The sequence below is a fragment of the Brassica rapa genome, chromosome A01, assembly GCF_000309985.2.
Source record: "Brassica rapa cultivar Chiifu-401-42 chromosome A01, CAAS_Brap_v3.01, whole genome shotgun sequence".
NCBI lineage: Eukaryota > Viridiplantae > Streptophyta > Magnoliopsida > Brassicales > Brassicaceae > Brassica > Brassica rapa.
The window spans coordinates 3,230,803-3,241,721 of record NC_024795.2 but is presented as its reverse complement, the minus strand read 5'-3'; the positions used below and the strand labels follow the sequence as shown (position 1 = coordinate 3,241,721).

The window sequence follows — 10,919 nt, the reverse complement described above, 5'->3', positions numbered from 1 at the left end:
AAGCAACTGCAAACTTATCGTGTGACAATTCAAAGGGGACTATTACCACTCATGTTCAACCACGAATCTTTCGTGTACGATGCGATCTCATCTTTTATTTAATTTGTATCCCCAAAATTAATAATTGTTAGGCCAAACGAGTCAGCGACATGACATGTTCATCATCATCCTGCCCATTTTCTTACAACCACATAACAAGACAAGAACCTTAAACTGTTCATTTTCTTTTGAATCGCGTCAATTTTTTTTCAGATAAGAAAACTACTGTTTTGTGTAAGGGATGAAGAAGTCTTCATGGGGTTGCACAATCTTTATCCAGTTATCTCTCTGTCTCATCGTCTATGTGTCTCTGCATTTTGGTCACCAATCTTTGTCATCAAGCAACGACGGTGACAATGCCGGAGCTCTAGATCTTCATTTTATCTCTGTTTCCGGTGGTTTCAGGCCTCTTCACCGTCAAACTCGTCTTCTCCGATTGGTGTGTGTGTTTCTTCCCATCTTCTTTCAGTGATGAATCTGTGTGGTTCTGTTTTCGGTTGGATCTATGCAATGCAATCTCTGTAATTATCAAATGCATTAGTTTCAGGATACAAGTTTGGTTCTTTATAGAATTTCTAGCCTCCCCAGATTGAAAAATTGAGTCTTTTTTATTATTAGTAGATCAGTATCACACTTTTGTTTCCTTTCCACCAGAAATGAGAGAAAGGTTGATTTGTTTACTTCTTCTTAGTATTGTTGATTAGGCCTTTACAAGCTAGACATTAGATTTTAAGGACATAAGGTATTAAGATTATATGTTACGATTGTTGTACTGAGTTTGTGTTAGTGTTTTGATGGATGAAGATGGAGAGAGTTGCGGAAACTTACAAGGCTAAATTTGTGGTGAGCACAAGTGAACATGGAGAAGAAGATCTACTCCTGCTGAATGTAAGCTCTCAAGCTTTATCTTTGTGTTTGCTTTCTTCAACTTTAGTGGATCTCAACAAAAAGGTTCTGATCTCTTTTGTTCAGACAGTTTATGAGTAATGAGGGTGTTGGTGTTTTGGCAGGATACTCGAGTCTCATCTACACTGAAACTTCCATGGTAATTTGATCATGACGAACCCTTTTAGCTGACTTATTTCAAGTTCAACTGTAAGACTGGTCACTGTTATGCAAATTTAGGTATACTACGAAGAAAGGATCCGGGAGTTTCAGAGAGCACATCGAGATGCCTTTTGGTGGATCCTTGGATGTTGTTTTTGTAGACACTGGCTCGTTACAAAAGGTATAATCAGTTTGTATCTGTGAATTTGAAGGAAATGCACATTTTTTCTTTTGTCTGATAATAATTCCACCATGTTACTGCAATTCAAGCAAATGATGAGTGGATCATTGAATGGCTCGATGATCAGCCAGTTGAAAGAACTTACAAAGGTTCTAAAAGCAGCAGATGGAGACTGGTAAGTCTGCTACTCAGCTCATAGATTCTCTTGATCTCTCAATAACTTGTGGCAATACCGCAACAAAGCTCCTTTGTTTATTAGTTGCTTACCTAATTTTCTTTATGGATGAAACAACATTCTATAGTCGTTCTTGATACAGGCGCATTGTTATTGGATCAGACCCCTTATTCGCATATACACTAAGTAATGGTCCAGAGGAAGCCAAGGGAGTTGCAAGGACATTTCAGCAAATCACCATCAAATATGGAGTGGTAAGACAGTGAAAACCCCATCACATTCCAGAATATTTTTTTTATCGGTGCATCTAGTCAATTGAAATGGAAAACATCTGAGAGAAAAAATCTTTGATGATTCAAGAACATGTATATAAGCGAAAAGGGCTGTACCAACGGAGCCAACGAAGATAGCTTCACTTGCATTATGGTTCCTAATGCATCAGAGAACCGAGGTTTAACGAATGATAGTAAGAGGTAACAACTAACAACATTATTAATCATAAACATTTTTAATCAATCTCAATATCTCTAATTTAAATGCATAATTGTCAGGGAAATGGAAGATGGGTTTCTTCTTCACAGAGTTAGCTTCTCAGAGTTTGTAAGTGTACTTCTTTCTCTAGTTATGACATGTCTTCTTGACAAAAAGTGAAATAATGTCTTCTTTGTATATCATAAAACAGGTTACATATACTATCAACTTATCAGGACAAGTCATAGACACAAGAATAGTTAAGCAAAAGGGCAAAGAGTCCATCTAAGATTATTTTCATATTTTTTTGTGTGTGTGTGTTACCCACCCCCTCTCCATTGTTGTAAACTCTGTAAAGCACCAACATTTTTTATTCATCTTTTAATGACCAAAATACCCTTTGACCGCTCCAACTTGCTAGCTAGAAAAATGGGAAGTATAAAGTTCCTCAAAAAGGAGTGACCTTTAGTGCTTTGCTGTGGATTTACACACTTATTAGTTTAAGTATGAGGTTTTGCTCCCGGAGGGTCTCGACATGGCGGCCGTCTATGGCCTCGCCGTCGTTATCTTCCGGTGGAAGCGGATGCCAATGATTTAAATCTTTCTTGATGAGCCACTTTTTCAAGTGGTGATGAATCATTTAGAACAATCTTGTCCATGGCCATCACAACTACCAACTCTGTCTTTCTCGCTTTCACATGGATTCCTTTTCTTTTATATATATATATATATATATATATATATATAAGGTTTCACTCTCTTCTTCTTCTTCTTCTTCTTCTTGGGAGACTATGATGATTCTTAAGAAGTCAAATAGACCAGAGGTTGCGGTAAACACTCTCTTACTCTCTTACATGGCGGGGCTTTAATAGCAGCCATGGCGGAAGAGTTTTTGTCCTCTAATCTGTCTGAGAAAAGGCGAATCTGAGTCCTCCTCTGTGACATGCAAAGTTTTTTTTATTTCATATAAAAAAGTAAATTTTTATTAGCTACTGTTAAAGCTTTGATTCATCATCTTTGGTTACAACTTACAACACAAAGAAAATGGACAAAGCTTGCATATGTGTTGTTTTGCCTAATAGTGTGTTCTTCTACATCTACCATAGAAAAATATGCGTATGCATGTGGTTTAGATCAGTGTTGCCAACTAAGGATTTCGGATTATAACCCAAAAGAGAGAACTTAAAAAAGGCCGTAGACAGGAAAGAATGAACTTCATCATCTTTTTATAGATAGTAATTAACAGCTGTGAAAGCTCTCACAGCATTATTGGTTGCTTAAAACGTTAATTGTGGGCCTAAACCCTTTTGTTTTCAACTGAGAGAATGAATGAAACAAGAGGTGAATAATCTGACTCTGTGGGGGCAATTATTCTTTATTAAAACTTGCCAGTTTAGTTTGCCTTGTTGTATTTATTACCGATTATGTTCTCTGTTTTAAAATTATTATTGGTGGGTGAGAGAGAACTTTGCCGTTACTACTTTATTTTCCGTACTAATCAAAGAAAAAGATGGTTTCTAGTTTGGTTTCTAGTTTGGTAATGAACTAGCTTACAGCCATGTATTGCTTAAAAATATATACTGGAAAATCTTGTGGTCCTATTGCCAAGTGTGTTACAGTTCTGAAATGTAGATGTGTTGTTCTTCCTAGTATCATAGCCTCAGTGACACTTTCTCAGTTAAAAGGATTATTTTTCTGGATACTAATGTTCTTGGCAGTCACATGTGACAACTTGTTTCAGAACTCTGTGTATAACTGGATCCTATAAAGAACAAATAGATTGGCAGATTATTGTATAGTAAGGTGTTTGTTAAGATGGGAGTCAGTTCTATGTGGATCATACGTCTACTTGTGTTAGTGATTGTTAGTCTTTTTTTTTGTTTGTCAGCAGCATTGTTGAGAGTGAGAGCATATGAAAAGTTATTGATATACAGACAAAATTTCCCTTGTTTTATATCACTTTTGACCTCCACAAGCTCCAAAAGCTGACGCAGACACAAGACCAAACACACATCCTCTTATTTATTATAGTCTGTTGGTTCGAGTTTTACTTTCTCAGTTATGCAGAGAGAGAGAGATATGGAGAGAATGTCTGCTTGTTTATGTCTTGCGTTCCTGTTATTCTCTGTTGTTGCAGATGCAACGTATATTCCAAGACGTTCTCACCATCTTTTATCTTCGAGACAAAACAGGAAGACCTCCAAGTCAAACACAGAGTTGCCCTCTCACTTTGAGACTCGTTACTTCCCTCAGAATCTTGACCACTTCAGTTTCCAACCAGAGAGTTACCAAGTCTTCCACCAAAAGTACCTCATAAACAGTCGTTTCTGGCGCAAAGGTGGCCCCATCTTCGTCTACACAGGCAATGAAGGAGATATAGAGTGGTTTGCTTCCAACACCGGTTTCATGCTGGACATTGCTCCAAAGTTCAAGGCTCTTCTAGTCTTCATCGAGGTAAAAGCTTTACCAAAATCCCATTATGCATGTCTTGTTTGGAGAATCTAACTTACATACTAATTCTTATCCTTGCAGCATAGGTTCTATGGAGAGTCAAAGCCGCACAAGCTGGCCAATACATTGGGATTCTTGAACTCGCAGCAAGCGTTGGCTGATTACGCTATCTTGATAAGAAGCTTGAAGCAGAATCTAACCTCTGAAGCATCTCCTGTCATAGTCTTCGGTGGCTCTTATGGTGGAAGTAAGCTTAAAAAAAAAGTCAATATTAGTTTCTTATTGCTACATTTTGCTCTTGTAAACGATCTTCTGTTGTACTCTGAGACAGTGCTTGCGGCGTGGTTCAGGCTAAAGTATCCACATATAGCAATTGGCGCATTAGCATCCTCTGCTCCGATTCTGAACTTCGATAATATTGTCCCATCTTCAAGCTTCTACGACACCGTTTCTCAGGACTTCAAGGTCTGTATGTATATATCAAACATGGTTGTTAGTTTTGTAAGCATACTCACATTATGAAGTTTCTCATTATGAGCAGGAGGTGAGTGTTAACTGCTTTGAAGTCATCAAGAGAAGCTGGGGAGAAATGGAAGTTTTCTCCACCATAAAAGATGGCTTACAAGAACTCAGCAAAATGTTCAGAACTTGCAAGTAAATAAAGAAATCTGTTTCCCTTCACTGTTGATTCATTGTTTAGTTCCAAGTAATCTAAGAGAACGTTTTTGATGAATGACAGGACCCTACACTCTGTTGACTCAGCCTCTGGTTGGCTAGAGACAGCTTTTATTGAAACAGCAATGGTTAATTATCCAACACCTGCAAATTTCATGGCTCCACTGCCTGCTTATCCAGTGGGACAGATGTGCAAGATCATGGACGAGTTACCTCTAGAAGCTAGCAATCTAGAGCGTGCGTTTGCCGCTGCGAGTTTATACTACAACTATTCAGGTTCAGTGACTTGTTTCGATATGGAAAACCATACTGATTCTCATGGACTCAACGGTTGGGGATGGCAGGTAATTCATGAGAGTCTATATTTTCTCTGTTTCTTCTTTTATTCACAAGGGAAAAGAAGCTAATGGATCAATGCGAATAAAAAAAAAAGGCATGCACAGAGATGGTGATGCCGATGAGCTGCTCGAACCAGACCATGTTTCGACCATTTGAAAGTGATGATGAGAAAGCAAACCAAGAATATTGTCTGAGGGAATACGGTGTCAAGCCTAGACCAAACTGGATCACCACTGAGTTTGGCGGGCAGGTTAGTATCGTCTCTTCTATTTTCTTTTCCAGATAACATACTTCAACTCTTCAAGCTCGGAGTCTTTTTGGCAGAGAATAGAGATGGTGTTGAAGAGATTTGGTAGCAACATTATATTCTCCAATGGACTGCAGGATCCGTGGAGCGGAGGAGGGTGAGAGTTCCTCATCCATATTCTCGGTCATTCTTTATTTTCTTTAGAAACAAAGAGTTGATGTTAATGGTTTTTGTCAGTGTCCTGAAGAACATATCGAGCAGTATCATTGCGCTTGTGACCAGAAAAGGTTAAAAACTTGTGAAATTAGTGAATTACACAGGTCTATTAGAAACAATGAGATATAAACATTGTTTGTTTAAAAGCAGGAGCTCACCATACTGATCTCAGAGCTGCTACAAAAGACGACCCTGAGTGGCTGAAACAACAGAGGAGGCAAGAAGTTGCTATTATAGAGAAATGGATCAGTGAGTATTACAATGATCTGGAACAAGAAGAGCAAGCTAAGTGAAAAGGACTAGAACACCCATTCATTGTCTAATTGTCATGTGTCTGTAACGAGTAAAAACTATTATCCAATAATAAAAAAGGCGTTACTTCGAATTTGGATTCTGATTACCAACAAAAGCTACAATAAGGGGTAATTTTGAACTAATGAAAGTATAGTCCATTTTGAGAAGATTATAAAATTCAAAGGGTATAATCATAATTAGTAAATAAAAAGTATAGCGCCTTTTCAGAAAGATTAAAGAATTCAAAAGGGTCAAAGAGAAACAGTTACAGTGTTACCGTGAGAAACGCACCACCGACATCTGGACCGAACCCATTGAAACGCTGTCGTTTAGCTCTTTCCCTCTCTATAGTTAGTTTCACACTCATCAGCTCTGTTTCTAAATCTACTTTCACACACTAAATCGCCATTGTTGCTGCACTTCCACCACTCTGATTCATTTCGATTGAGCTTTTCTCTTTTTCTTGCTATGGCTCGTCGTTCTGGAGACTGCATGAAATGTCTGGTGATCTTCGCGGTGGTATCTGCTTTAGTAGTGTGCGGACCTGCTCTTTATTGGAGATTCAACAAAGGCTTCGTTGGATCATCCACTCGTAAGAGCTCTGTTTGTCCTCCTTGCGTCTGTGACTGCCCACCTCCTGTCTCTCTCCTCGAGATCGCTCCTGGTATGATTTCGTTTTTGATTGGATCTGAGTTTAAAGATTGGATCTTTCAATCAAGCTCCCTCTTTTAAATTCATTCTTTTCTTGTATAAGGTGTAAGAACGAATCTCAGCTTGTGTATAGATTAACAAGTTGGTATTTTTTCTTTTTCTGCAGGGCTTGCGAATCTCACTGTTACAGGTTAGATCTTGATTCTGAGCTTGTTTTTGTCTAGCTACTTTGCGAGTGTTGTTGTTATGTTCTGTCAAGTTGTAAACATGGGTTGAGGAGTTTTCTTATCTGTTATCCCAAAGTCTTTACCTTTCTGATGTTTCCTGAGTCTTAGGCTTTTACGAGTTATTTGTAGAACTGAAGTTTTGATAATTTAGTAGCCATTAATCATCTCAATTTAAAGTTTCATTGCAGAACAGGCTAGTCACTTTGTCAGTGTTACTCTAATCGTTATCTTGCTGAATGACGTTTTCTGATAATTTATATAGAGTTATAGCTCTTGTATTCTCCTTTGAAGTAGTACGTTCATTCTCTAACTTGTGTTGTGAACAGATTGTGGAGGTGATGATCCGGAGCTAAAACAAGAAATGGAGAAGCAGTTTGTGGACCTTCTGACCGAGGAGCTGAAGCTGCAAGAAGCAGTTGCTGATGAGCATACCCGTCATATGAACGTTACACTCTTAGAAGCTAAGAGAGTTGCGTCTCAGTACCAAAAGGAAGCTGAGAAATGCAACGCCGCCACTGAGATCTGTGAGTCAGCTAGGGAGAGAGCTGAAGCTTTGTTGATCAAGGAGAGGAAGATCACTGCTTTGTGGGAGAAGAGAGCTCGTCAATCAGGGTGGGAAGGTGAGTAAAAAACTGATTGCCCCCTTCTCATGACAAACCCTGAAGTGTTTTTTTGTCTGAGAAAACGAATTTTTAAGGAAAAGTCCTTTATGTTCCACGTTTCTCCATATATGTAGTCTTTTGTTTTTGCCTTTGGATCGTAATGTAGCTAAAGAATGGCTTGTGGCCTTGTATTGACTTCTCTTTAAATATATAATTGTTCATTTCTCTACCACTAAGTTTCACTTCTCTCATTAGTTAAAGAGGTTGGTTCTGTATCTTAAGTTTCATGTTCAGAAGAGTCTGTGAGTTGATCCGATTGCATTGCAGCTAGATTTGATGCCTGTCTGTGATATACTGTGTTATGCTTTAACCTAAGGTCAAGAGGATAAAGAAACGTTGAAACTGGAGACATTTAATTCCTTAAAGACTCTTTCAAACGTGTCAAGACACGTTGAAAGTTTGTGAAGAGAGACAAAAGTGGAGATGTCAAACGCACTGAGTTTGACATAGTTTATGATCACGCGGTTTCGTGTTTTTTCAAGATTCCTTCCATTCACAAAACAGCTGTCTTTGTTTCTGTTCCTTTAGCGTCGGCCATTAAAGTATACTCTATTTTGCATTATTCTAAATATTCAAAGGGACATGATCCATAAAAGCTTTTAGATCTATACCATTAAAAGAACCAGATTTAGGTTCGTACACTCCATGTGGGTTGTAATAAACGATCCATAAAGAAAAGAAAAGACATCTTTATACGACTTCGGTTCTAGATTCAACTAATCTCTGTGCTCTATTATTCTGTGAGTTTCTCTGAAGCTTCCTTGGTGTAGGACTTGTGCTCTTTTCTCCAACGTAGGGGAATTGCATTAAATTCGTATCTCCCTAGGCACAGAGATTGATAACTTATCTTACCTTAAATGGAAAGTTCGATGAGGAAGAGAGGACACAATCAAGAGTATACAGATAACTTGTCAGAAGGCGCAGAACCAAAGAGACAGAAGAAGCTTCCAGCTTTGGCAAGGTAAGTCAATACTTTACATATGTTTCATGCATCGTAACTTAAATTGTTTTGGCTCTGATTATGAACTCCTTTGGAATTGGATAACCTTTCTGAGAGATGCTCATTAAGTATCTTGCATGTTCATCAAAATTGGTCAGAGGTTTTATTAAAACAAGAACTGTGTTTACAGTGTCATCGTGGAAGCTGTCAAGGTAGATAGTCTACAGAGGCTATGCTCCTCTTTGGAACCATTATTCCGCAGAATTGTGAGTTAATATTCTATTTCAAAGTTGAGTTTTCTCGTTAGACCAAAGCTTGATTATGGTGGGCCAATGGACAGGTTAGTGAAGAGGTGGAACGTGCCTTATCTAAGTTGGAGAGCTCCAAAACAACTCCAAGGTAGTTTCTCTAGTTATGTTACTATCTCGTATCTCCTTCCTTGGACTGGTTCCATGATCTTTACAGCTATTTGAGTTTTCAGCTCTCAAGAACCAAAGAAGATTCAAGGCCTTAATGGAAGAAACTTGCAAATTCGCTTCAGAACACGCATGCCTCCTCATTTATTCACAGGAGGGAAAGTCGAAGGAGAGCAGGGCTCAGCCGTTCACGTGGTCCTTACAGATGCAAACACAGGAAACGTTGTTCAAACGGGAGAAGATTCAACGGCAAAGCTGAACGTTGTCGTGTTAGATGGAGACTTCAACGATGAAGATTGGACGAGAGAACGTTTTGAGAGCTTTGTTGTGAAAGAGCGCCAAGGAAAAAGTCCCATATTGACTGGTCACATTCATGTGGTACTTAAGGAAGGCGTAGGAACTCTAGGAGAACTTTCTTTCACCGACAATTCGAGCTGGATAAGGAGCAGGAAGTTTAGGCTTGGTGTTAAGTCTGCGTCAGGGTTTCACATACGTGAAGCTAAGACTGAGCCTTTTGCTGTTAAAGATCATAGAGGAGAACGTGAGTTCCTTAATACTTTGGATATGAAAGGAGAAAGCCTATTGTTTATCTGAATCTTGGTTCTTTTTTGCAGTATACAAGAAACATTATCCACCGGTTTTACATGATGAAGTCTGGAGATTGGATAGAATAGCGAAAGGTGGAGTCCTACACAAGAAGCTAGTAAAATCTAACGTCATTACTGTTGAAGACTTTCTTAGGATACTTGTGAAGGAACCACAGAAGCTAAGAAGTGTATGTGCATCTCTAATACTTGTACTAAAGAAGTTACTGTGGTCTTGCTTTATAATCTTGGTGTTGTGTGTGTTTGCAGTTACTTGGGAGTGGAATGTCAAATAGAATGTGGGACAACACGGTGGAGCATGCAAAGACTTGTGTATTAGGTGGGAAGCTTTACGTTTATTACACAGAGCAGACACATAATAATACAGGAGTTGTCTTCAATCATATATATGAGTTCCAAGGCTTGATTGCTAATGATCACTTCTTGTCTCTAGAATCTCTTAACCATGACCAAAAGGTAAAGACATTTCTCTGTAAACTTAGCTTCTTACTCCCAGTATACATCTCTCTGAGCTGCTTTTGCAACTCTTTAACAGATATCTGCAGACATTATGGTGAAGGCTGCTTATGAGAACTGGCACAAAGCTGTTGAGTATGACGGTAAGCTGTTGAAATGCTTACCAGAGGCAAAAAGGGCACAACCCCATCAGGAGACTGTGCAGTGTCATCAGAATGTAAATAGCTACTCAGCCATTCCTCAGCAACAGATACAGTATCCATGCAATCAGTTAGGAGACTACACATTAATGGAGGGTTCCTCAGTTTCAGGCTCAGACAATGGAGTAGACCGTGAAGATGTTTTCACAGAGGAAATTAGGGTGAGGAGTTCAGAGATGCTTGAGAGCGATGATATGCAGAAGTTGCTCAAGACATTTGGGATAGCAGGCGGGTTTACTCATATTGATGAGTCGTGTTACGGTTTTAACGATCGGTATGAAGCTCAGGTAGATAAGGGTTATGGGAGAGAACGAGGGAGAGGCTCAGGGAAAGCTGTGGTGGGTTGGCTTAAGCTTAAAGCTGCTTTGAGATGGGGTATCTTTATACGCAAGAAAGCTGCACAGAGGAGGCCTCAAATTGTGGAGATTGACTAAGGAGAGCTGTAAATATTATGGGAGCTCTTTGTGAAAAAAGACCAATCTAGAGTTGTGACATAAAGAGAGTAATGGGACTTTGAAATGTAATGTTTTATTTGTTTGCTTGTTTGTGTTATGTTGTTTAATTGTTCCATCCTGGCATTGAACATTGGACTGGTCTATGTGATTACACACATCTTGTTCTCTATGA

General features: G+C 38.9%; 4 protein-coding genes across 5 annotated transcripts; all 4 read left to right on the top strand.

The window, feature by feature from the left end:
- Positions 1–26: 26 nt before the first annotated feature.
- LOC103852187 lies at positions 27–2,326 on the top strand. The gene is made up of 9 exons (XM_009129107.3): positions 27–478; positions 844–927; positions 1,050–1,084; positions 1,165–1,267; positions 1,357–1,442; positions 1,585–1,696; positions 1,803–1,915; positions 1,994–2,042; positions 2,125–2,326. Exons 1-9 carry the CDS (start codon positions 281–283, stop codon positions 2,200–2,202), a joined length of 858 nt encoding a protein of 285 aa, XP_009127355.1. The 5' UTR covers positions 27–280; the 3' UTR covers positions 2,203–2,326.
- A 1,109-nt stretch (positions 2,327–3,435) lies between these two features.
- LOC103852179 (lysosomal Pro-X carboxypeptidase) lies at positions 3,436–6,226 on the top strand. Its single transcript, XM_009129096.3, has 9 exons — positions 3,436–4,367; positions 4,446–4,611; positions 4,696–4,829; positions 4,906–5,018; positions 5,104–5,383; positions 5,473–5,628; positions 5,703–5,782; positions 5,863–5,912; positions 5,992–6,226. Exons 1-9 carry the CDS (start codon positions 3,975–3,977, stop codon positions 6,132–6,134), a joined length of 1,515 nt encoding a protein of 504 aa, XP_009127344.1. The 5' UTR covers positions 3,436–3,974; the 3' UTR covers positions 6,135–6,226.
- Positions 6,227–6,432: 206 nt separating this feature from the next.
- Positions 6,433–7,847, top strand: LOC103852146. Its single transcript, XM_009129055.3, has 3 exons — positions 6,433–6,799; positions 6,953–6,976; positions 7,340–7,847. The coding sequence occupies exons 1-3, from the start codon at positions 6,604–6,606 to the stop codon at positions 7,639–7,641; spliced, it is 522 nt and encodes a 173-aa protein (XP_009127303.1). The 5' UTR covers positions 6,433–6,603; the 3' UTR covers positions 7,642–7,847.
- A 685-nt stretch (positions 7,848–8,532) lies between these two features.
- LOC103852153 (calmodulin-binding protein 60 F) lies at positions 8,533–10,914 on the top strand. Of its 2 annotated transcripts, XM_009129067.3 has the most exons (7): positions 8,533–8,636; positions 8,806–8,881; positions 8,956–9,014; positions 9,097–9,572; positions 9,646–9,806; positions 9,886–10,092; positions 10,172–10,914. In XM_009129067.3, exons 1-7 carry the CDS (start codon positions 8,533–8,535, stop codon positions 10,724–10,726), a joined length of 1,638 nt encoding a protein of 545 aa, XP_009127315.2. In that variant the 3' UTR covers positions 10,727–10,914. The 2 variants fall into 2 exon arrangements, with proteins under 2 accessions (XP_009127315.2, XP_009127322.2); XM_009129074.3 differs by lacking the exon at positions 8,533–8,636 and having other exon boundaries at positions 8,800–8,881; positions 9,081–9,572; positions 10,172–10,726.
- Positions 10,915–10,919: the final 5 nt, after the last annotated feature.

Excerpts from the sequence above, each read along its gene's own strand:
- LOC103852153 (XM_009129067.3), top strand. The coding sequence starts at position 8,533 with ATGGAAAGTTCGATGAGGAAGAGAGGACACAATCAAGAGTATACAGAT. Across the intron at positions 8,637-8,805 it reads AAGCTTCCAGCTTTGGCAAG|TGTCATCGTGGAAGCTGTCA; the intron begins GTAAGTCAATAC and ends CTGTGTTTACAG. Across the intron at positions 10,093-10,171 it reads CTCTTAACCATGACCAAAAG|ATATCTGCAGACATTATGGT; the intron begins GTAAAGACATTT and ends ACTCTTTAACAG.
- LOC103852146 (XM_009129055.3), top strand. The coding sequence starts at position 6,604 with ATGGCTCGTCGTTCTGGAGACTGCATGAAATGTCTGGTGATCTTCGCG. Across the intron at positions 6,800-6,952 it reads TCTCCTCGAGATCGCTCCTG|GGCTTGCGAATCTCACTGTT; the intron begins GTATGATTTCGT and ends CTTTTTCTGCAG. Across the intron at positions 6,977-7,339 it reads TGCGAATCTCACTGTTACAG|ATTGTGGAGGTGATGATCCG; the intron begins GTTAGATCTTGA and ends TGTTGTGAACAG.
- LOC103852179 (XM_009129096.3), top strand. The coding sequence starts at position 3,975 with ATGCAGAGAGAGAGAGATATGGAGAGAATGTCTGCTTGTTTATGTCTT. Across the intron at positions 5,384-5,472 it reads TCAACGGTTGGGGATGGCAG|GCATGCACAGAGATGGTGAT; the intron begins GTAATTCATGAG and ends TAAAAAAAAAAG. Across the intron at positions 5,913-5,991 it reads TGCGCTTGTGACCAGAAAAG|GAGCTCACCATACTGATCTC; the intron begins GTTAAAAACTTG and ends GTTTAAAAGCAG.
- LOC103852187 (XM_009129107.3), top strand. The coding sequence starts at position 281 with ATGAAGAAGTCTTCATGGGGTTGCACAATCTTTATCCAGTTATCTCTC. Across the intron at positions 1,085-1,164 it reads TCTACACTGAAACTTCCATG|GTATACTACGAAGAAAGGAT; the intron begins GTAATTTGATCA and ends ATGCAAATTTAG. Across the intron at positions 2,043-2,124 it reads GAGTTAGCTTCTCAGAGTTT|GTTACATATACTATCAACTT; the intron begins GTAAGTGTACTT and ends ATCATAAAACAG.